General features: G+C 33.5%; 1 protein-coding gene across 1 annotated transcript in view; it reads left to right on the plus strand.

The window, feature by feature from the left end:
• Positions 1-9,867, plus strand: part of LOC129224875 (glucose dehydrogenase [FAD, quinone]-like) — a 38,536-nt gene extending 28,669 nt beyond the window's left edge. The window contains exons 9-13 of the mRNA XM_054859421.1: positions 3,470-3,620; positions 5,785-5,933; positions 6,736-6,913; positions 8,525-8,747; positions 9,587-9,867. Of these exons, the coding sequence (XP_054715396.1) occupies positions 3,470-3,620; positions 5,785-5,933; positions 6,736-6,913; positions 8,525-8,747; positions 9,587-9,725 (840 nt within the window). The 3' untranslated portion in view covers positions 9,726-9,867. The remainder of the gene's footprint in view (positions 1-3,469; positions 3,621-5,784; positions 5,934-6,735; positions 6,914-8,524; positions 8,748-9,586) is intronic.
• The last annotated feature ends 16,106 nt before the right edge of the window (positions 9,868-25,973 follow it).

Consider the following 25,973-nt stretch of genomic DNA (forward strand, 5'->3'; position numbering starts at 1 on the left):
AAGATCTAGGCGGGGACATCTCATTCCCATAACAATTTTTCGTTCAATTTTGAACAGTTCAAAAAAACTTAACATTAGCGCATACGGGGAAATTCAAATCAAAAATAAATCTTGAACTTAGAGGCGAAGTGGCTCCAAACAAACTTTGTAGGGAAAAGCTTTTGATGAAAAACATGTATCGAAAATATCTTTTTGATTTGAACAAGTTTTCGTTCAAATTTGAACAGTTCTAATCTCTTAACATTAGCGCCTAAGGGGAAACTGAAAGTCATTATAGATTCCGAACTCAAAGGAGTATTTACTTCAAACAAACTTTGTTGGAAATAGCTCTTGACGAACTACTCCCGACTCCGATAATTTTGGCGCTCCTGACTCCGACTCCTGTGCCCGAAAATTACTCGGACTCCGACTTCCCGACTTTGAATCTGACTTCGTAGCTTTGGCAAAAATTTATGCACGGAGGAAAAATGGCTGACTCCGACGCTAGGATATTTGACTCTGACTCCAACTCCTGTATCAAATAATAAGTCCTACTCCGTCTCTGCAAATATTAGTAGACTTGCGGACTTTTTGGGGAAATGACCGATTTTAACTCCAAGCAGGGTTTGTAAAAAAACCGTTTTTTTGGTTTAAACCAGGTTTTTTTGGTTTAACCGGTTTTTTTGGTTTAAATACTATTTGCGAGAAAAACAATTAATTTTCTGAAGGTAATTAAGGTTCCATGTAATTAACAGTTATTCAATAGTCACATTATACCTAATTACTTGATTAATTAAAGAAATAAGAACAAAATGTAACTAAATTAAATAATTAAAATAGCTTTCTGCGGGGAAATATTGATTGAAATGTTTGACTTGATTAACATATTAGTATGCATGTATATATAGACCCTTTATGATACGAAATACTTCAAGAAGTGGTTATGATGCGGTTAAGATAAAATATAATGAAGATCCAAGAAAAAAACTTTATAAAACGAACATAATATGAATAATTATCGAATAAAGGTAAAAGTTATATTTTTAAGCATAATCTTTTCAAAAGAACAATTTTCATATTTTTTCTTTCTGATCTTACATAACGCTGATTTTTATATACACAATGCCGCAAATATTGAAGTAAAGCAAAATGTACAACAGTACATGATTGAACAGTCAAAAAATCGATTGCTGTTGTACTGACAAAGTTTTTAAAAAAATTGCTGATCTATATTCGACTCCGTTCTTATTTTGGAAAGACTTGGAAAAGATATCGACTATCGCTAAAACAAAGAACCAAATCAAAAATACAAAAATTGGCTTATTTACTGGCATACATGTTGCATCCAGCATTGAAGTTTAAAAAATATTAAATGCAAACTCTTTAGAACAAATAAATGTGTAGCAAATTCTATTTCAAGAACATTTTTTTGCCAAAAACGTTATATCTTCTGCAACAGTGACTGAGTGGTGGAAAAGCCAGGAAAAAGAATTTGAAAAATGCAATGCAACCGTCTTTAAAAGTCTTCAACATTACTAAAACCAGCTTCAGAAAAGTGCAGTGCATATATTTTCGTCATTTAGATCATTCATAACTCAAAAATTGATTAGGCTCTGGAAAAGCTTCAAAACTTGCTTTTTGTTCAAAGTACTAAATAATATAAAAATAATATTAATTTATAACGTAAAAGCTGCTATGTATTTATGCATATGTTATTGTGGTGTAAAGTTGATTTTATGTAATTGTAAAAAGATTTATACACATATTTCTGAAATGAGTTGAATACATTACATATACAGGGTGTCCGAAAAGTCCTCGGCACATAACAATGGTATTTTAGGTTAAATGTGTCAAGTACTTTTCGGATACCCTGTATATTTATTTATAAATGTAATTTTACAGTTTTTGTTTGTAACAGATTAAAAATATTTTGCTTTAAACCAAAAGAACCGTTGTTTTCTCCAACAGTCTTTAGAAAAATTCATTTAGTTGAAAGCCTTGAACAAAAAGACTAGCTTTGAAGCTTTTTCCAATCCTAATTTGTTTCTTATTCAATATGTGTGGGGAAATCAATGTAAACCTGTTAAATGGATTTTTTTTTTGGCTTTAAAAAAAAAAAAACATTTTTTAAAAAACCGCATGGTTTTTTTAAAAAACCAATTGGTTTAAACCATGGTTTAAACCAACGTGGTTTAAACCAAACAACCCTGACTCCAAGTCTTTGAACTTAAAACTTTCGGCTCTCGAATCTAACTCTTTTGTCCCAAAATCAGATGGGCTCCGACTCTGACTCCACAGCCATAGTTTTTACTGTGAAATAATTATTTTAAATATGTTTTGATTTTATTTTTTCAAGCTAAAGTTTTAATTTATGTATTAAGTTTTTGGCGGAGAAATTCGGAGTCCTTTATGTTTTTACATAAAAATAAGCACAGACGATTTTTTTTTTTTTTTGACTGTGAAAATTATTTCTGTAAGTTGACATTTTATTGTTTTTATTTCCTTTTGAAAGTACATTAATTCATTCTTAAAAAATTTTTTGGCAACAGGGGAAAAACAAACGATTTTTTTTTGATATCATTATTTTTTTAATGAGCTTTTAATTTGAATTCTTTTTTTTTTTCCTTTTTGAAAGCGATTAAAAAATTTTTTTGATGGAAAAAATGTGTTTAGCTGCTTTGTTTAAAAGGTGCTGCTATTTTATTTGTTCTTTTATTTATTTTTTACGCATCTACTTCTTTAGATAAGTGAGGCATATTTTATTTTTAGAACGCAGCTTAAAATATTAAAAAAATATGTTTGGAATAATTTACGATTTTAGCTAATTTTGAGAATGCTGATTAGATACTAGAAAGTCGATATTGGTATACGGGAAAGTAGGCTCGTTTAGTTCTAGACAGATCTTCTTGTTGGAATTGTATCGAAAGAATATTACTGTTTCGAATTCTTTTACGAGAAATTTTTTGAGATTGCATTTATTTAAAAGAAATTCTGTTAAGTTCATTTGTGGAAAAATGCTTGTTCATTGGAAGGCGTATCGTATTATGAAAGCAACTACAATCGAGAAATTACTTTTGCATCAAACTCAGAGCAGCTTGATATAAGTTTTTGAAGAACATGACAGCTCATTTATTGCTGTCAAATAATTAAAAATCTTAACAATGCATTTGTAAATGAAAGTAAAATGTGTCAAAAATCATTTAGTATGATTGAAATTCCCAAATTTCACCGTTGTAAAACAAATAAATTTAAATTCAATTAAGTGGAAAAACTAAATACGAGAGCATAAATGAGTAAAAGTTAAAAAAAAAAAAAGTCTGAAGTAATTTTTCATATAATAAACTAAAGTAATAATTTAACTCTCGTAAAAAGTTAAAATATTTCTTCTAAGGCCTGTTTTTCTCAAACGAAGTAAGAATTTCTTGATTGCTTCTGAAACGTATGTGTAGCATATTCAACAATAATTTTCATTATCTCTAATACGCTTTAGATTCCTGTGGTTGCAGATTTACCAGTTGGTTTGAATTTGCAAAGTCATGTCATTACTTTTATGGGGTATGAGGTTGACGAATCTATCAAGAATTTTGAAGAAGAAATTAAGGAAGAAAAGAATATTTTAGATTATATATATAATCGAACCGGTAAGACAAATTAAGTAGTTTAATATTGAGATCGTTTAACCCTATTTCGACTGGTTCAATAATTTCTCTAATCGGTTGTGTTTTCTTCCTTTTGTAACCTCCATGTTTTTCAGATTTGAAGATATTGAGTTTTTTTTGTGTTGAAGTAACTTACAATTTGAGAGCTTTACACGCGGTACAAATTTTATTTACCTAAACAAATTAAATAGAGCATTCGTATTTACTATTATATATTTTGAACACTTAAAATACCAGAAACTTCTTTAATGATATTAAATAGAGTACCGGTAAATGCTAGAAATATTTTTATAATTTCATTATGAGTCACTAAATAGCTCTTACTGTTACTCATAAATTTTTGACTTGGTTTTATTAGTTCTAGGGGAGGGGGAGGGGTTTGCTTGCTTATTGTTTTTTCAGGTATTCTGCTCAAGTAGCCATGCCGATTCTAATCGTTTTACTTTCATTTCAATACCTTCTTATGAATATGTCTTTGGCAATTGAACCATCTTGAACGAGGCACAATGATTTATTTTTCTCACTCAATTTATTAAAAATAATAGTATTTCCTTTTTTTGAGCAATCACGATTGCTTATTGCTTTCATTTGACTGTTTTGATGTGCTATCATTTTATTTTCCCACCAGCACCCTCTGCAGCAACACCGTCGACCGGCTCCTCATGATGCTGCTGCTATAGCGAAAACCGTCTCCAGGTTGCGTCTATATCCTACACTTACACGCATACATACACGCACGTACACACAAACACATACGCACACATACATACACCGACACACACATACACAAACACACACTCAAACACATACACACACACGCATATATACAGACACCTACACATACACACACGCCTACACACAACTACCCACACACTCATGTCTGCACACACACACAAACAAACATGCCTACACACACATACACATTCTCCTCCCCACACACAAACACTCATACACACAGCTACCCACACACTCATACTTGGACGCAGAAACAAACACACACGCCTACATACACACACACACTCGTGATTGCGAAAAACATAATTTGAATTCCAGATGTCAAAATTCAAATTAATTATTTTTTTTTTTTTTTTGTTTTTTGTACATCGCAACCAATGTCATACGAATTCATAACGTTTGAAGTCGAAAGTATTTGTTAGATGCGAAACTTTCTGAAATTTGAATGGACTCTTGCAACAATCCTACATAGAACTATAACAAATGTTTGTTCCACAACAAAACAAATTGACCTTCTTATCCTTCATTTCAAATAACTGTGGGCTGGAACAGAAGGATAAAGGCAGATAGTGATCATTTACCTGTCCATTTGAAATTGAAAACAATGCACTTAATACATTCATTAAAAAACTAGTGGTACCCATACGGCTTTGCCCGTAGTAGAAAATTAAAAGGTCATTTGGTTCGCTTGTATATTTTCAAATAATTGATGGTGAATTTCTCGCCAATTTGCTCACCCATGTTACGGTTCCACGTTATGATAATTTGGTAATTTTCTCGCCCACGTTATGATAGTTTTCTCGGTAAAATGTTCTTAAAAGTGGAATAGAAAATGAACAAAATCGAATTTTTGAAAAATCGCTTCAAAGTGCACACCCCCATACTACAAACTAACTTTGTGCCAAATTTCATGAAAATCGGCAGATTGGTCTACTGTCTGGCTTTCACGAGAAAAGCTCCCGCCGTCAAGTCTGAGCCAGTCTACTGCCATAGAAACGGACTTCATACATTTTCTGCAAGGCTTAACAGGAAGGCTTTTTGGCACAATTTCGCCACTCGTCTGCTCGCCTTTGTGCAGTCGTACGGGTTTTTCCAACATTAAGCTTCCCTTGGAAAAATGAGACGCGCCTCGTTGCTATAGCAGTAGACAGGTGCAGACATTTCGGCGGTGGCTTTTCTCGTGATGGTCGGACAGTAGGCGCTATGCGCGTCACAAAGATCCTGACAGAGAGAGATCCAGACATCCAGACAGGGAGACTTCCAGCTTTAATATTAGTAAAGATAATGATTTCTTGATAAAGGAACTGGAGGTAGCAGAAACCATGTCTTGATGATTTGATGCGATATTTTCATGCTAACTTTTCTTTTCTTGCATTTTTAAGTTATTAATGCAACTTCCTATCTACTGTAGGACCATTGACATTACCCGAAGGATTCTATTTGTTGGCCTTTTTAAACACACGTAAAACTAGCCCAGCTTTCGATCAACCACAAGTAACTTTATACATCGCAGACTTTTTCACAGCAGTTCCCGTAGACGATCTCGATTTTAGTCAGGAGGTGAGTAAAATTTTTCATTAAGAGTTTTAGTTCATGTGAGGCAGTGAGAAACAAATGTGAGAACCTACCTGGACTACTAGTACGATCTCTTGCCCCCAGACTGAGGAGAGGTTCTCCTATCATTTGTACTGGTTATCTGCAAATTTTAATTTTGTCTCTTAAATCCCTTTGCTTCTCACTGCCTCATGTGGTAAAACGTATCAATAATTCAAAGGCATCAATAATCCTCATATAAATATAGCCGATGATCGAATAACCCGCGTGCTTCAACAATGAAACTCGCGCCACGGCATAATAATTTGATAATGTGTTTTGGTAATGTTTAACATGCCGGGAAAGGCTTTATCGTGACAAGGCTGAACTCGATCCGGTAACTTAACTGTTTTACTGGTAAGACTGTGTCATTTCAGGAAAATGAAGAAACGAAAGAATGGTCAACAATGAATGCTATCTAATGGAGCTTAGGGTTGATCCACTTTAGTTAGGGTTACAATTTCAACTATCAAAATATCATCAAATAGGCAATGGCTTTGTTCAAATGTAGAAGCAATTTTCACCCGTCATACCTTAACGGACGACTTTCTAGTTCTATGAATAATGGGATGATTAATTACGTTTTTTTTGTAAGAAGTAACTAAAATCACATGATTATTACTTCTATTACACTTTTCTTTTAGGTGTTCAATCCATAGGTGACAAAGGTTTTGATGCAAATCTATTCCGTTTTCTTAAATAAAAGTTGTAAGGTCTAAGAATCTTTTTCGGACACCCTGTGTGATATTTTATTTATTTATTTTAATAGGTTGTAAAGAATTACTTTGACCCCTATCGGAAGAAGAACACCGTAGCATGTGTGGTATCGAACCTAAACACTAAAAGCATTGGGACAATCACTCTGAAATCAAAGGACCCACGCCAGGAGCCTCTCATAGATCCAAATATGCTCGCGAATTTTCGTGACGTTCAAGATCTAGTTGAAGGTTGTATTGTAAACTTGTATTATCTCCCTCTCATATACTGAGGCTCTGCTAAATGGAGCTATGACCTTGACAATGCTTACTTATTTTCACGGAGTTCAGTGGAAAAAGAACGTGTCATTGGTGCGGACTTGAGTTGGAATACTTTTGCAAAACTGCGACGAAAGTTACCCAACTCAGCAATGCTCCAATTGCCCCCCCAAAAGAGATAAACATTGTGAAGGTCATGACTGAACTTAACAAAGCCACAGTGTAATGCAAACTGTTTTTGGAGTGAAGAAATTGTTTTTACAATGAGAAAAGAACTGTAATCGGTCTTATGTTTATAGTTTTACATGACCCTTTTTTAATATAATTAAGAGATTTACTTCCTAGTATATTCTGACAATTTTTAAAACAATAAAATGTCTGGCAGTTAATGTTTTCCAAAACAAATTTTTTGGTTCTTAATTTTATCGAATTCGTTCTTGGTGTTTCTCGCATAACAGCTACTAGAGTAAGAGCCCATGTGTGTCAGACCTATAGCATAGTATAAAAGCCCAAAATTTTTCTGCGTAAGGACATCACAGCCGGTAAGAAAGGTTTGCTATTATTTAAGCTGACTCGCGCTGACTTTGGCAGGAAACAGGTAGCAAAGTTGCGTCAAAAGCTGAGTCATTCAAGTGACCTTGTTGTCTCCACCCGACCATCTTCGATTTGAATGAAATTTTATAGCGGTGCAGACATGTGCCTTTGAAACTCACCTCTACAAATTTTCAAAGATCCAAATCATGAGGATCTAGGATCGATAAAAAAAGGGGGGGGGGGGCTCCGAAATGGCGAATCAGCCTTGTGAAACGAATTGCCATGTTTGGCACGGTTTCCCTATTGGAGACCATTTTGGAACCGACTTATTTTTTCTTTTTGGGGTATCCTAGATCCTCATGGTTTGTGTCTTGGAAGCCGAAAATTCTCATAGATTAGTTTCAAAGCCATGTCTTCACCTCTCTAGAACGTCCTCAAAATCAGAGATGGTTGAATGGAGACCTCCAGGTCACGTGACATGGAATAAATCTATGATGTTTAGCTTCTTGCAGCAATTTTATGTGCACTTTTGCTACCCGTTTCCTGCAAAAGCCAGCGCGACTCATTTAAATAATAGCGTACCTTTCTTACCTGTTGTGATGTCCTTACGAAGAAAATTTTTGCCCTTTATACTATGACTAGGTCTGGCACTCATGGGCTCTTAGACTATATCAGCCCTACAATGGTCCAAAACATTCTTTTTCTTGTGCTAGTAAATGTAATTACGCCAGTGGTTCATAATCTGTGAAACACGCCTTCTTATCGGGGTTTAAAAGGATAGAATTAAAGTTAAGGGAGCATGAAGTTGTTACCAAATATCATTTTTGAGCACCAAAAAATAAATAAATAAAAGAAATCGAAATCGGAAACTAAGAATCATTTAAAAGTTATCGCTATGGTTGTCAAGTTCTGTAATAACTTTTCTCGAAAAAGATTTGAATATTTCACCAAATATTACCTTTTCAAAATAATTAGTGCCTTAACAACATAGATTTGGTTCCGTAAATTAATACATCAACAATGTATAAAATCTGATTTGAATACTTTTAGGTATGAAATTATGCAGAAATCTTATGTCAACACCGGCAATGAGGAATATTGGTGCAAAGCCTTTTGAAAACTTAGTTCCTGGATGCGAGGAATACGAAGATGATGACGAACTATACTTGAGGTGTTATGTCAGAAACATTGTCATGGAAGGAGCGCACTTGGTTGGCACAGCGAAAATGGGAAGCGATCAAGATCCAACAGCAGTTGTAGATGCTGAATTGAGGTAGTTGCTTAGTGCTAGAACGCAATGTCTTTAATCGAGTTCTAGCACAAATTTTCTGAAGTCAAAAGGGAATATGACCTAAACTTGCTTAAGGGGGTCCGGGACACATTTTGAAAATTTTTTTATTATGTACTTTAGAGTTTTGAAATTTTTTGAACTGATTCATCATTTATTTAATAAGCAAAATCATAACATAAATATGAAAAAAAAATATTTTTTTATTTAAATTTAATTAGTTTTTTTCAAAAAAATGGGGTTGCTTTAAATTGCTATAACTCAAAATATTGTTGGTCAATTTTCAATTTTTTTTCAAAAAAGTATGCACAAATATCTAAGCTTTAATTTTTATTCGGCGATTTTAAAAATATTGATTCAATAAAAAATAAAAAATATTTGAAGAAAAATTTCGAAAAATTCGAAGATACTTTTTTTTAAAAAAATCATAATTTTTGCAGTAAACGTTTTTTTCAAATTCGCCGAATAAAAATTAAAGTAAATTGCTTGAAAAAGATATGCTCCAAGTTTCATTACTTTATCTGTATCGGTTCCTGACTTATAAGAGTTTGAATGCAAGAAATCGGGAAAAATTGCATCATGGAGAAAAACGCGTTTAAAGTTTCAAAGTTATGTACACATTCGTTAGATGCATGCAACGAAAATAACTATAACTTTCGTTCTATTTAAGGTAGAAACAAGATTCAAACGTCCTCTTAAGCAGAAAAAAACGAAGCAATTTTTCAAATTATAAAAAAAAATTGCAAAATTTGAGGATTTTTGTGTCCCGGACCCCCTTAATAAGGTATAAAATTAGTACTTCAATTGAAAATTTGCTTTTTCAGAGTGAAAACGATTGAAGGTCTGCGAGTTGTTGATGCATCAGTTATGCCAAGTGTCCCGTGGGGAAACACTTACATTCCAACAGTGATGATAGCGGAGAAAGCTTCAGACATGATCAAGCGTGATCTTTCTACAAAATAAAAAATAACACGAAAAAATATTTCATAATAGCAGCAGCATTTCGTCTGTTTGTTATAATAATAGTACCCTAATATGTTATAATATTTTTGCCCAAATAAATAATATTTATGATTAACAGCATAGTTTGTATATTGAATTGCAATAAAAAGGTTTTTATACGAATGCATTGTCTGCATTTATTCAAATATTTTCTTAATGACTCTTACTCTTAATTATCGCCAGCTTTTGGATTGCTCTCGCGGGAATACAGTAGAACCTTTATAACGCCGACCTATAAATCTCAATCTCTACATAGTATAAAATGAAGTCTCCAAAAAGCGTCTGTGTGTTTGATCTTGCAAAATCGAGAACTACCCGGCAGATTTCGCTAACATTTTTACAGTTTGTTCGTTTCCTGAAAAGGTTTGCAGATCAATTCGAAAAAAATTCGATGAATAGTTCTTTATTTTATTTCAATATAGGCCCAAATTTTACATAAATTAACGAACATGGGGGGGGGGGGGGGTGAAAAATTGCTTGGACAAATATTATATATCGTTGGAAAGAGTAGAATTTTCCGCGTTCTACGCAATTTGTTTCAATGCTCTAACTTAATTACGGCGGGAGTTATTTACATTTTTAGCTCAAATTTGTTTAGGCTTAGCTGAAATTTAGACACTACTTTCTTCATTAAATCTCTCAAGAAAATGTGAAGAAATTGTCTCACAGTTTTCTTTTTGACACCATTGGGAAAAAAGCGACATTTTTTACTCCAGATCGATCTCGACATTCGGTCGAAAAACTAATCTTCTATCTCCAAAGGAAAAAAAAATTACAAGCGTTTTTAAATCAAACTCGAAAAATGTCATCTTCATTCAAATTAACCATTTTTTTTCCGCGTTTCCACGGTTACGCTTTTTGAATCCATTGTTTCTTTCCTTATTTCGCATTTAATATCTGAAGCTTATTTTATTTCGAGTTTCCATGGTTGCACTTTCAAAATCCGTCTTTCTCGATTTAATTTCTTAAAAGTATTTTAATGTCTGTCGTCATTGTTTGGAAGGGAAGTTTTGCATAGTGCTTTTATTATTATTATTATTTATTTAAGCTTGATTGTTGAATATATGTTACTTGACACAATTTTTATTTTCAAGGTAGACCGGGCAAAGCCGGGCAATGCAGCTAGTTCTTAATAAAACGCACAACTTTTTAAAAGTAAACACTAAGTTGTTCAGTTTAAAAAAAAAAAAAAAACTCTATTTTGCCATGCAAGCAAAGTTTTTCATCTTCCCATATGAATTCCAAGGTTTTAAATGATTATTAGTATTTATTGCAAAAAAATACCAGGTTGGTCAAGAAAATGCAACTGTTATGCCAACCATGAAGCTAGCCAAAGTGCAGCATAGTACTACATTAAATTGCATAATTTGAGCTTTAATAATCATTGTAGTAAAAACTTAGCCTAATTTACAAATGTATTGACATATTCTGAACATAATTTTCTGAATTTGTGAAAATAATTCTGATACCCGTGGAACGCAAATCTTCTGGTACCAAGGTGTGAGACAAAACGGTCATCAACTGTGGTACCAAGGCTTAACTCGAAACATATTTCTTTATTAGGCTGTTTAATAAAAATTATAGTATGAAAACAAACAACAACACCGATTGCAGTTCAGCGACATATGTTTGATTTTGTGATAACTTTTGGTTGGCAGAGCATGAAATGTTTTTTTTTTTTCTTTTTGCCTCTCCTGTACATTTGTTTCTTTAAAGGATTGCGCTCAATCATTGCTGGAATATAGTAGTACTTACTTTATCCGGATCAAACTTGTAGAATTAAAAATACACTCTTGTCCAAAATTAAGGTCCCAAACATAAAATCTGTGAAAACTGAAAACCTACTCACAGTGTTGCCACGAAATTTGGCTCAGAGGTATGGGGAGATGGAACAAAAAACATAGAAACATAACAACAGGGAAAATATTTTAATTGGGAATTAAGAAACAGGGTACATCCAAAAGTGTCAAATCGTGACTCAGAGTTAAAGCATTTATCTTGGGAAAAGTCTGTCTAATATGGAGTGTGAACATCCAAAAGTGTTAAATTATGACTCAGAGTTAAAGCGTTTATCTTGGGAAAAGCCTGTCTAATATGGAGTGTGATCACCATTCACTGATATACAAGCTACACAATGAGCTTTCATACTGTTTATGAGAGTCAATAAATGCGAGGGGCAACAAAGCCTATATTCTTCCAAAAGCGCGGCTTTTAACTCTTGAAGAGTATTAGGTAGGGTTTACGCTATACAATGGCTCTTACTAGACCATACCAAACGTCAAGGATGTTTGTGATCCGAAATTTCAGAAAATTCTGAAAATTTTGGTTTTTCGTTTCCAAAAATTATGAGCTGATAACACATTCTATAACTGAGAAAAATATTTTTAAAAAAACCCCCCGTTTTTAACATGTTTTTTTTCCAACTATTTCAATGATTTTTATATGCATGTTTGAAGAGTAGAGATTTGATTGGGGGGGGGGGGGAATCAAGCTTCCTCAAAGTTTCCGAAAAAATCACACTCTCTTGGGAAAATTTTACTTAAAGTACACGTACAGGGCCAGTTCATACGCGTCGAATCTTCTCTTCCTCAACCTGTTTGTGACCGTATTTTCGACATGAATGAATATATTACGCTTACTTCAGTTATAATTTTAAATTTTGATATTGAGAACGGATCTAAATGCAACAAGTATTCGTTTTTTGTTTTGATTAAACGAAAAAATTGCCCCTCAAGATATGACGGGTGAAAATTGCTTCAACATTTGAACGAAGCCGTTGCCTGTTTGGTGATATTTTTATTTTTGAAATTGTAAACCTAACTCCAGTGGACGAATCCTAAACTCCAGTAGGTAGCGTTTTTTTTTTTTTTTTTTTTTTTGACCCCTTTTTCGTTTTTTCATTCCTTACCAGTAAAATAGTTAAGTTACCGGATACAATTGAGCCTCGTCAGAATAAAGTTTCTCTGTGCATGTTAAACATTACTAAAAAATATTATCAAATTTTCAGTCCGTGACACGAGTTTCATTGTTGATGACGTCAGGAGCGTTACTCGATCATTGGCTATTATATATATGAGGATGCAGAACTTCTGCATAGGCAGTACAATAACTTATAGTAGTGTAACAACATGACGTACTTGGAGCGACAGTTCGACCGCAGTGCTGCTGAACTATTGGGGTTCAAGTAATTGCGAGAAACAATCCCACGTTATTTTCATAAAAAGGATTGTTTTTTGCTGCAATATCATATAAAAATCATATGTCTGCCTATTTAAGAATGCACTTCGCTTAGTCCTCATATTGCCCGGCTCGTCCACAGATTTTTGTAAATCCGGATTGCATTTGATTCCAATTAGTCCGGATAAGCAAGGTTGTACTGTACTAAAAATGTATTTAGTTTTGCATAAAAAAGCAACAGCATCAAAAAATTGCGTTTAACAAAATATTTACTGAAAATAGTTAATTTTTGAACATTGATCGGAAGTTCCTTGTCGTTACATAAGGGTTTATACAGATCAAAGTAACTGAAGCTTATCTTTCCTGGATTATCCATCAAACTAAAAGTTAAATGAAAAGGGCTTTGACCTTTGTACAACCGACCAGTTTAATCTGTGATCTCACCTCTCTCGTTTTCTCCTCGCAAGTTAGAGTTTAACACGCAAATAATCAAGTTATATAACCAGAAGTTCCGTCTAGAACTAAGCAAGCTTACTTCCCGGTGTACTAACATCGATTTTCTAGCAACAGGTCATATCTCTCTTAGTCATCTAAGATTGTAAACTGTCAAAATACCGTTTTAAAATTCAAAGTTTATTTCCAAAGACAAAATATGTTTCCCTCGAGATTTTTTTATTTTTTTTTGATTATATATATATATATAGAATTTATACCAAATTCAGTTTCTAAATTGTTAGGCTTTATTTTTTACTAGTGGCCCGTATTGACTTTGTTCGGGTTAAAAAGCGATCTATCCTTTTAAAAATATTATGCAGGTACTTTTAATTTAAAATTTAATAGTAAGCAACATTTTTTGTCTGTTTTATGCGGTTTGAAACGAATTGATTTGCATCATTTTCTGATCAAGAGAGACCAACACATAATTCCCACTGAACAATATAATCTTCCCGTATGTAACGTTCATAAGAACTTTTCGTTTTGAGTTGTAATCACTTTAATTGAAAAAGGAACACGAATTTTTAACCCTCTGTATTTGGTTCAAAGAAAACCTTCAACTACTCTTTCGTTGCCATTGCGAGAAAATTTGTGGCTGTTTTTACGTGTATAAGAATAAAGCAGAACGAAACAGAAACTGGTAACGAAGACAAACTATTGGTTTAAAAAATATTTGATGAATATATTAATGCATAATTTATAGCTTATGTCACTCAGCAAGAACGCTCCTTCCAAATAGTGAAATAATTTTTCAAATAGATGCAATGGTTCCGGAGATTACCTCGAACATATAAACATACAAAAATCCGCTCTCTCTCTCTCTTTATAATATAAGTATAGATTTTGTCCATGCTTCCAATTTGTATATCTTTGTATTCAGCATAGGTATCACCAGAATTATATGTGAAAGCAGATCGAACTGCTTATACAGCCAGATTACTTGTTGTAACTTACTGTTGTGTCGTTGATCTTACCTCACGAATAACGGTTCTTCGTCTCATGCGCCTCTCTGATCGCTCTGAGGTAGATTCTTGAGCTCTAGATGATCACATGCGCTCATTAATATCTGCAAGTAGCTCTGAACGTTGTGACATTGATTCTTGAGGTATTCGGGATGAAGAAGCTGTAGATATTGCACTAAATGATCTTGCCTCTCTTCATGACTTTCGTCAGCACGTCTTCTTCTGACAGACCTGTTCGCCCAAGTATGTCATTTTGAGAAAAAGTGAATTTTGGGCAAAAATCGCATTTTTAACCTAGTCAACCTCAACCATGTTCAATTTTAATGTTTAACAGTTGGCATAAGTATAATTGAACATTGAGAATGAAAAAATGATATGATTCAATAGTTTCAAAAATAAAATCCTTTTTAACCCTTACGTTTTGGGTGAAGAAAAAAGTAATTCGAATGCATTGAAACAGAATCACAAAATCAATTCATCTTTTACCTTCGTTCGTCTAAAAAATCGAAAAAATCAATTTGGAATTTTCGATGTCAAACAAGCGTAACAATTATAAGAAAAAGAAGAAGAACAGAAAGAAAAATTATACATAACAATTAGAATATTAAATAATAATATTTAGGTGAAAAATGAGTAACTCTCCTTTCAATAGTCGTTTATCTCCATTACTGCTGAGCTCCATTACTCCAATAAAGCTGAAAGTCTGTATGTCTGGATCTCTGGATGTCTGTTACGCTCATAGCGCCTAAACCGTTCGACTAATTTTCATGAAATTTGGCAAAAAATTAGTTCGTAGCAAAGGGGTGAGCACCTCAAAGCGATTTTTCGAAAATTCTATTTTGTTATTTTTCTATTCCAATTTTAAATCCATTTTACCGAGCAAATTATCATAACATGGATGAGCAAATTACCATAACGTGGATGAACAAATTACCATGACATGGGCGAGCAAATTAGTACAGCAAAGTGGCTAGAAATTCATCATCCATTATTTGTAAATATACAGGCGAACCAAATGACCTTTTAATTTTCTACTACGGGCAAAGCCGTGCGGGTACCGCTAGTATACTTATAAAAAACAAATCATTTACGCTTTGAACTCACTTCCCTTTTATTCAATCAATTAACCTCTTAATAATTTCAGTGGCAAAAAATTACAGATGAATGCAATCTGTTTCTATTAACAAATTTTCTATTTTGTTTAAAATAAAAACAGATCAGAAACTACATAACCATCTGAAAATTTTTAAATTTTTTATTTCTCAGAGAGATTCTCTTTATTTATTTACTTATCTTAAGATTTTTAGTTTACATATAAAAAAATTTGAATTTCTACAGTAGGTGATTATGAAATTTTAGAACTGATCGAAAACACCCTTAAAGTAACCATGAAAAATCCTTTTTTTTTTTCGCTATCTATGACAAAAGTTTTTTACATAAGTTTTGATAAATTTTGATCGAATGAAATCAGTCTGTTAGATCTGGGATTTATGTCGAACTCATATTTCTCAGTAGAGAATTACATTAAGTTTGGAGTTTTTAAATTGGAATAAAAGATTGTTCGAATAAACAAGCAACTATAAAATTAAAATTTTTAAAAACCTTCGACTAAGTCGCAACTGTCGAATCAAGGAGGGAAATCTGAAATTCCTTTTAAAAGCCTTATATTATTTAAAATCAATGTCAAGTATTTTATTTGCTACTAGCTGCGTGCCCGGCGTTGCACGGGCTACTTAAAAAATTAAAGAGATGTCCAATTGATGTTTTTGTATTACTCTGACATCAATTTCTAAAGCGCTAAGGAGTAAATAAATACGCGTAATACAAGGTTTGCAAAACACCAGTAGAGCATATTTTTGGCAAAAATCTCTTTAACGTTAATCATAGTTATCAATGATACAAGTTATGAGTATTTTCAATTAGCACAAAAGATGAAAATATATGCATTATCAACTATAATCTGTGCTCACGTTAAAATGAATTACATCTGTTAGACTATATCTGAACTATTTATGTACAATTACAATCAGCTTTTTACATAGAATGACACATACTTTTTGGTTGATTACGTGAAACTAAAGCACCAAGACTAAATAACTACTAATAAGCATTAATTTAATACCAAGTCATCAGATTCCAATTTAGCTTTAGTTAAAATCCTTAAAAACAATCTTTTTTGTTCAACTCTGTTTCACTTAAAGAAATCCAAACAATCTTAATTTAACGTGTTCTTTTAACGATACAAACTGTATTGCAAAAATCGAAACAGGAAGGAAAAAGAGATTTATTACAATTCGAAAACTCACCCATGTGACGGTAAAAAGTCCAACAAAATAAAGATAATTAGTCGCACATCCTAAATGTACCAAAATATGAGGCCGGTGAATGATAAACTTACACTACAATCAATAAACATTACTAAAGAAACATTTTTCATATGCTGAAAAGAGTTAAGAACGTTGAATATGAAAAAATAAGAAAGGACACACGATAAATGTCCGAATAGAACAACTAATTTTAAACTAATTTAAAATGAAATTCTAGATGGAAACGTTGTTTTAAGATTTGGACAGCAGCCAAAAAAATCTTTTTTAAAACAATTTTTAGAATTTTATTTGCTCACCCATATGCAAAATGGCAACAGGAAAGAAATAAAAATTCCTGAATAACGTTATGTTAATTAACGTTTTAATTAATATCTCTGCTAATTAAAGTCGTACAATTATGAGATTGGTCCTATTGTTTTCTTTGGAAAATTTCGAATTGATCGGTATCTCGTTTGACTCCCAATTCGCAGTGGTTTTCGAGAAGATCGATCTTCAGACAGACAGACAGACAGACAGACGGACGCGAACAGATTTTAATATTATAGTGGATTAAATATAAACTGGCAGCAGATAAAAATTTTAAATCATTGCGTTTTATTTCCTTGTCGGACAACAATGAATTCGGTTATCAATCGCGTGGATAAAGGCTTAGCCGTTATTAAAATCTGCTTTAATAAAACATTATAATTCGAATTCTATGAAACATGGCAGTTCCAAACACATTCTATCAGATGTGGAAAAAATTCTCTTTATTTTGATATTAAAGTTTTAAATTTTTATATATGTTTCAACTGTAAAAATCGCGAAAATCCTTTTAGAGGTTTTAAATTAATTATCCCCCTTGTGTGTCGGGGGGTTAAAAAGTAAAGACGGAAATGAAGCGTCTTGTCGGACGCTTTCCGAGCGAAAAATGCTTTGTTCCAGTTCAAAAATTCCTTTGAAACATTTTTAAGGAAGCGAAGCACCTTAAGGACCGACAGACACAGATTTCTTTATTTCATAACCCTAAACTAAATGTTCTTATTCTTCAATTTTCATTTAACGTTATTTTATCGGTCTTTCAGCGATCTTTTTACATCAAGCATCGCTTTTTGCTCCTTTTCTTTTATTACCATTATTTTAACCGGAAAATATGCCAATGAGGCGTTAAGGAACAAATGTTGTTCTAATCTTAAAGGAAAACATGGAGTATAATTTCGTACAGCACTTGGGCCCCTAATCTCCCCCCCCCCTCCTTTAGTTGTGGCGTTGTTAACCTCCACGTTTTCGAAGTCGGTTAAAAGTAATAAACTATAGTTCTTATCATAGACATGGAAACCGGTCCCCATGTCTATGGTTCTTATACAATGTTGTCACTTAAGGCTTGAACAGGGGTTCGTCCACTTCTAGGAAGACGCTAGTTATCTCGCGAATGGCAAAGATAGCGCAACTTCCCAGTAGCTCTTACATTCTTTCTCAGTAATTCCTGCAGTTTACGATTCTCAGTATTTGTTGAAATTTTCTTTCACGCTCATTTCTCAATATTTGAGAACATTATTGCCAATTTAATCAATTTGTTGCTTGATATTTCATCCCAGCTTGAAATTACCAGTTTTATTTGTTGAAGGGGGTCAATCACCTTTTCTCGAACTTTCCCACTTGCTTGCGTTCAGGAGAGTAAGTATAAACCGGAATACGTAGTATTTGATTAGCTCCTTTTAATCAATGGCAAATAAAACTGATATAAGTGTTGTAAGTGTTCTCTTAAAAGAACGTGCTTAAGTTCTCGTATTTAGTTTTCTAAACATTTGTATAAAAGCCATGTGTGAAAGATACATCAGTTATACACTTTAGGTAAGTGCTTTGTTTTCGTTTTGTATTTTTGACTTATTTATTTCAATTCTTTATTTGTTTTTTTTTTTTTTTTTTAAATTAAGTCCTGCAGAAAGTTCTTCGGTTCTTGAACTAACAAAAAGTCTAAATTTTATTAACGGCAATCAAATCTGCTCCTATCTTGTAGTATCTCTAAAATAAGCTAGTAGATTTAAAATGGGTTTTGAAAATCATGTTCTATTCTCAGCAATATTACCACCTAGAGGACGGTGGAGGTGGGGCACTTATTAAGTATGCAACAGCAAAAGTGAAGGCACGGAGATGCGATTCTTTCGCACACACACATCACAAACAAACCATTGAAAAAAATGTTGAATCCATTATATCAGTAGCAAAATGTTATAAACGTTGCTTTAAATAAGAATTGGAAAAGAAAATGATGGAATGAAAAGTCTCTATCTTCCTCAAAAAGAAAAAAAAAACAGATTTTTTTTTTTCTTTTTTTGAGAAATCACGATTGCTTATTGCTCTCACTTCACCGTCCTTGATGTTGTGGTTCATTTTTCATCTTGGACCAGGGCCTATGCACCACCACCGCCCATCGGCTTCCTCTGGTCCTGACCACTGTCCCCCGGAATCCAGTGGCGTGCTTCTCCTACACACTCATACACATACTATCAACACACGCGCGCCTTTACAAACATACACACTGACACACACACCCTTTTTACACACATACACTCACGCCTTTGTGCATACACGCAGGTCTACGCACACACACAAGACTAGTTTACACATGCACGGACGCACGCCTACATACACACACACACGCGCGCGCGCGCCTGCACACACACACACACACGCGCGCGCGCCTGCACACACACACACAATTATGCACACGTAACCGCCCAGGAGGAGGGACAGGCTTGAAGGGACATAAGTTCGAAGGGACAGCCTTTTCTAGAAACAATAACTCCAATGAGTAGGGTCCTGCCGAAATTCGTGATTGCGAAAAATATAATTTGAATTCAAAATTTCGGAATTCAAATTATTTATTTATATTTATTTATTTTTTTATTTTTGTAATCATAGTCATTGGGTTAATGTCAAAGCTGTACGCAACAGCAGCGTATCATAGAAACGCATAGGAATTTCTTCGGCAGAATTTTTTCTCCTTTGATATAGGCAAAAATTAATACGAGCTATTTAAATGAGACAAATATTCGCCTTAAATTTTATACGGAAGTCCAAAAGAAGGGAAGGGGGGGGGGAGAGGCAGTTTCCATGATAGGCGCTGGCTTGATTTTTAAAAGACGTTCTTTATACATTTTCATTACACGATATCTGTTTTCTTTGTGGACAGCATTGAGGTTTATTATTTGTTATTTATTATTGTTTCTACTGACTGAAGAACAGAAAACTGAAAGGTAAGTTGGGTACAAAGCACTGTAAATCGGTATTCTGAATTAAGGTAGCAGGATGAGAAGGGGGGGGGGAGTTTTTATTTTTATTTTTACTACTGTTTTAATACAAAATGACATAGACAAGGGGGAGTACATGTAAACATTTTTTTTTTTCATTTCTTTGTTTTCAAATAACTGTTATCCATTTCTCAGCACAAAAATGTCCCCCCCCCCATGATTGAATAGTCTTAGTTTATCTGTCATGGAATTTTTAAAAATATTTATAAAAAAATTATTTCTTTATTTCATGGTATTTTTTAAAAATGTTTTCAATTGTTCACATGTGCTCCATTTCTGTGTCTCTTTAGTAGGGCATATATAAACACAATAAAAATGCCGGACAAGCATATTTAAAAAAAAAAACCTCTTTAATATGAAAAATATACGTATATACACCAATTACATCAAAGGGTTTGTAACCTATAAATTGTGTTAGTTTAATTTCACAGCAGTTTTGTCATTAAAAAAAATTTTTTTTCCCAAATATACAAGTGCTCAATGTAGAATTTTAAAGTCTCCTGGCCTGTTATGATCACTGGATAGACATGAAAAAGAAAATTATAAGGATACATAGAACAAAGTTTTTTTTTTTATCATGTAAAGTTTATTTTAATTATATATTGATTTTAAGCGTCATGCAGAGCATGATAATGTATTTAATATAATTTTTCACAATTCATTGTGTTTTTAACTAAATGAAAATACTTTGTGTCTCTTTATTTGCTGTAAGTGTTATATAACACTAACTGTTGATCAACGATTTAGAGACAAAATATCTATACCTAATAAAATAAATAATCTTAAAATAAATACATAAATCTTAAAAAACAATAATAAGCAACAATAAACTAATAATCTTATTACAAAAAAAATAATAACAATTATAAATATTTACACATTTTCTTAACACTTATAATATGCTACACTAATACAGTAAAGCCTGTGAAGTTGACCACCCTTGTAAATTGATCCCCTGTCTAAGTTGACCTCTTTTTTCAAGCACGGAATTAGCCCTTATCATATAAATCAACCTCTGTAAGTTGACCACCTGTTTCAGTTGACCACTAAAGTAGTGCACCGCGAGTGGTCAACTTACACAGGTTTCACTGTACTTATATTACGGAGAGGATACGGGAACTCTTTAAAAGTGCCCCATCATGCACCTTAAAACTAACTTGGAAAAAAAAAAGAGAACTCCTTATTTAGTTGAAAAAAATTAAACATAGTCATGAATTTACTTGAAGTTTCATATAATGGTTTGTAACAAGCAAGTTTAGATTAATAGCTAGGTTAAAATATCTTTTCACGAGAAAAAGACAGTGATAAAATTACATGCAGCATGCTAAAACAAAGAAGCTGCCATGAAAGAAACATAAAATAGCTCATCTCCTTAAAGTTTGACCAAGAGGTAGGACTGGTAATGCCATTACTTGAGAATTTTTCAAGATTTTTTACTTGAAGTTATTTTAGTAAAACATACCTTGTTCACATATGTCCCCTTTCCTTGCCTGTTTCAAAATATTTTTCTCAAGTTTAAAAATGAGAAGTTATAAACAGGGCTGTGAAGTCGGAGATAAAATTACCAACTCCAGAAATTTCACAACTTTTAACTCCGACTCCGACGCCTCTAACTCAAAATCAGCCGGACTACGACTCCGCAAGAACTGCCAGAGTTTCGGAAGGAAAATGATCAACTCCCAACTCCTACTTTTTTATCCCAAAATTAGTCCGACTCCTACTCCGCTGCCCTGGTTTTAACCATTCTTTTTAAATAATTGAGCTAAATTTTCGTATATGCCCTAGATGACAGAAACAAACCCACAAGATTGGAGAGATTCTGGGTATGGTTATTTTACGATTGAAATTATGCAGAAATATTTTTTACGAAAAATTATTCTCTTGTGAACTGTGAAATGCACCTTTTATCACTGCGACTCGAAAACGAAACCCTTTTCGTTTCTTTTATGAACTAGAAAATCGTCCGTCGAGATACGACGGTTGAAAATCGCTTCTACATTTGAACGAAGCCATTTCCTGTTAGGTTGTATATTGATAGTTGAATTTGTAACCCTAACCCCAGTGGATTTATCTTAAACTCCAGTAAATAGCGTTCATTGTTGATCATTTTTTCCGTTTCTTCATTCTCCTGAAATGAATCCGTGTTTCATTGTTGAAACACGCGGGTTACTCGATCATTGGCTATTATTTATATGAGGATATATTGTACTTTTAACCTTTTAATTTTAATTATTAAGTTGCATTTGCCTCACGTAAATCACAAAGGCAATCGAAAAGGTATTTTTGATCGGTTTTCTTACATTAGTTTTCGATTTGTTATAACATTTCAATCGATAAAAAAAACTATTTATTTCATCATTAAAAAAGTAATTGCAGTGAACCCGCGCTACCAGGGGTGTTCACAGAAATTTTTGGGCCCGTCACAATTGACCTGTACGGGCCCCCTCCATATTGTTTATCCCTAAGTCTCTATATATATTTCACCCCTCATTTTAAAAATCTCGGGCCCCCTTCAGGCTCGGGCCCGGGCCAACAGGTATCCCTTCTTCCCCCCTGCGCGCGATTCAACTTACACAAAATTGATATAATGCTTATTTTCCCACGAGTAACGAGTTTTTGAGCTAATGCGAATTCCTCGAACACCTTACGAAAATTTTAGGCATAATATTTTCGGCAGAAAGCAGAAGATCAATTCATCACTCTTTCCTGTTCTTCCAGTTCTTCTGACAAGTTGTCTGATGTGCATGCGCTATCAGGGAAAGACTAATAGCTACTCATCATCATTTTCATTTTTGAGTTGTAAATATAATTACTGTATCTACTGTACAGTACTCTAATAGTGCTGCATTTCATTATTACTACATACGGTACGTACCATACTATTTTATTTTATGTGTCTCTCTCCACTGATCATTGATTTTGTTCATCGTAACAAATTTTTATGTTGAATAATGCAGCTCTTTTAAATACAATAAAAATTCACTTCTTTATGTATGAAATGGTTATAATATTAAGTAATGAATTAAAACAGTTTGAGCGGCTTCGCAAATGCCTGAAATAATTAGGAATGTTTGTGAAAAAATCGTATAGATGACCTTTTCCACAACACGAAATTTCGACTTAAGCGAGGGTTCTTGGAACGAATCTCTCGCGTAAGTCAGGGGATTCGACTACATTTCTTTCCTAAAGAAATGAAAAGCGGAGAGGAGGAGGCCTTTTTTTAAAACTCCTTATAAGGGTTTCTTGAATTATCATTTATGGAAGCGTTGCTTTTCCAAAACACGACAGTTTTTTTTTTCAGTACGCTGTAAATTTCCAGACACTTTTTCAACAGGTTTTGAACACGGACACTTGTCCTCAGGCCCGTCATCTCAAAAATTTAAGGGGGGGGGAGGCAAAATGTTTGAATTATAATATATTTTACAGGGAAAAAACAACAAAATATATACAAAAAGACATAATAATATTATGTTTCAAAATCAATGGAGGATCATTTGACCCCCTCCCCCCTCATAACCCAAATGACGGGCCTGTGCTTGTCCCCCTTTTGTAGATCTTTGAAGCACTTTTTGGGATTATTTTCAAAACATTTCTGAGAGCACTTTCCAGAACATTTATTTGCTTCAGTACACTTTTTAACGCATTTAAGAACATTTTTATAACACTGACATATGTTCCTTCTTTTAGAGTACTTTGTTGTTCACCTTTCAGGACACTTTTTACAGCACTTAAGGAGCACTTTTTAGCCTACTTTCCCAGTAAAAGTCAGAAAAAGAAGAAAAAAGCATGAAAGAAGGCTTAATGCATCTTAAAAATATCGTGAAAAACAAAAAAAAAGTCAAAAATAAATAAAATAATTAAATAAATATTGAAAAATTAAAAATTGGAAAGTAGGGTATTGAGATGGGGAAAAATGTCTGTCGGTCTGTCTGTCTGTCTGTCTGTCGGTCTGTCTGTCTGTCTGTCTGTCGGTCTGTCTGTCGGTCTGTCTGTCTGTCCCCCCCTAATAACTTTTGAATGAATAGTCCGATTCGAACAAACTTTTTTTTGTTCGAAAGATCTCGGCGAGGACACCTCATTCCCATATTTCACTTTTTGACTTGAACTATTTTTTGTTCAATTTTGAACAGTTCAAAAAAACTTAACATTAGCGCCTACGGGGAAATTCAAAGCAATTCCGAACTGTGAGGCGAATTTGCTTCAAACAAACTTTGTAGGAAAAAGCTTTTGATAAAAAACTTGTATATAAGATATCTTTTTGATTTGAACAATTTTCCGTTCAATTTTGAACACTTCAAATCCCTTAACATTAGCGCCTACGGGGAAACTGAAAGTCAATGTAGATTCCGTACTTGAAGGCGGATTTACTTCAAACAAACTTTGTTGGAAATAGCTCTTGACGACCTACTCCCGACTCCGATTCCGAGAATTTAGGGGGACCTGACACCGACTCTGACTCCTGTTCCCGACAATTAATCGGACTCCGACTCCCCGACTTCGACTCTGACTTCGTAGCTTTGGCAAACATTTATACACGGAGGACAAATGACTGACTCCGATTCTTGGATATTCGACTCCGACTCTTTTATCCCAAAATGAGATTGACTCCGACTCCGCTGCTGTGGTTTTAACTGTGAAATAATTATTGTTGATATGATTTGTTTTTATTTTCACGCTAAAGTTTTAATTTAGGTATTTAGTTTTCGGTGAATAAACTCGAAAAATATGCGCAGACGATTTTTTTTTTTTTTTTTGACAATGAAAATTATTTCTTTAAGTTGACATTTTATTGTTTTTTTTATTTTGGTAGGTGCATTAATTCGCTTAAAAAATTATTTTCGGCAATAGGGGAAAAAGAAACGATTTTTTTTTTATATGATGTATTTATTTTAATGAAACTTATTATTATTTTTTCGTTTTGAAAGCTGTTAAAAAAATTTTTTAATGGAAAGAAGTGTATTAGCTGCTTTGTTTAAAAGGTGCTGCTATTTTATTTGTTCGTTTTTTTGAAGAAAAGTAAGGAATATTTTATTCCTAGAAATCAGCTTAAAATATTAAAAAAAATATGTTTGGAAAAATTTGAGATTTTAGCTATTTTTGAGAATATTGATCAGGTACTAGAAAGTAGTATGGGTATACGGGAAAGTAGGCTCGTCTAGTTCTAGACGGAACTTCTTGTTTGGTTATACTACCATTAGTTCTTATTATCAGTTTTAGAGCAATATCACGGGGCAGCTGTCAATCCCTGCAGAAAATGGACGATCTTCGAACAAGGAAGGTCATCCTTTTAGGTGGGCTTCCCGACCCAAAACATGCAGTGCTGCATTGCAGCAACATTTTTACTATTATTATACTGAGAGATTCTTTTGGCAGGTAGTTAAAGAAAGCTGTTGAAGTTTGAAGTCATTTTTGCATGAAAAAGAGCGATGATTTCACGAGTGTACCCAAAGGTGTTCATAATATGTTTTCAAATGTTATCAAACCTGATCTCAAGCCCATAGATTGAATCCAAGTTTAAATAATTTAACAGATTCCGAAAGCAGAATACATTCAGAACCGATTCGGAATACGTTTCAGTACACTTTCGTTTCAACGGAACACAATCAAAACACATTTTGGAGCACATTCAGGAAACTGGAACATTTTTACCATATGAGTGTACCATATGTGATTATCACTCAACACACACACATATGTACACACCTGCACACACATAAAAATATAAAAATAAAAAACAGATTGAAGGTTTATGTGCGAACGCGGCATACTGGTGAGAAACCTTTAAAATATATCATGGGTGACTATTGTGTTACTAAAGTGTTTTTTTTTTCTCATACAGCAAAATGAATTCTAGCTTGAACATAAACAATGCTGCTAGTGAGCTATCCTACGGAACGCCTTTCTCCACTTCACCACTGCTGCCATTGCTCATATTATCATTAGCATCTCAAAAGC

Source organism: Uloborus diversus, chromosome 6, assembly GCF_026930045.1.
Source record: "Uloborus diversus isolate 005 chromosome 6, Udiv.v.3.1, whole genome shotgun sequence".
NCBI classification, from domain to species: Eukaryota; Metazoa; Arthropoda; class Arachnida; order Araneae; family Uloboridae; genus Uloborus; species Uloborus diversus.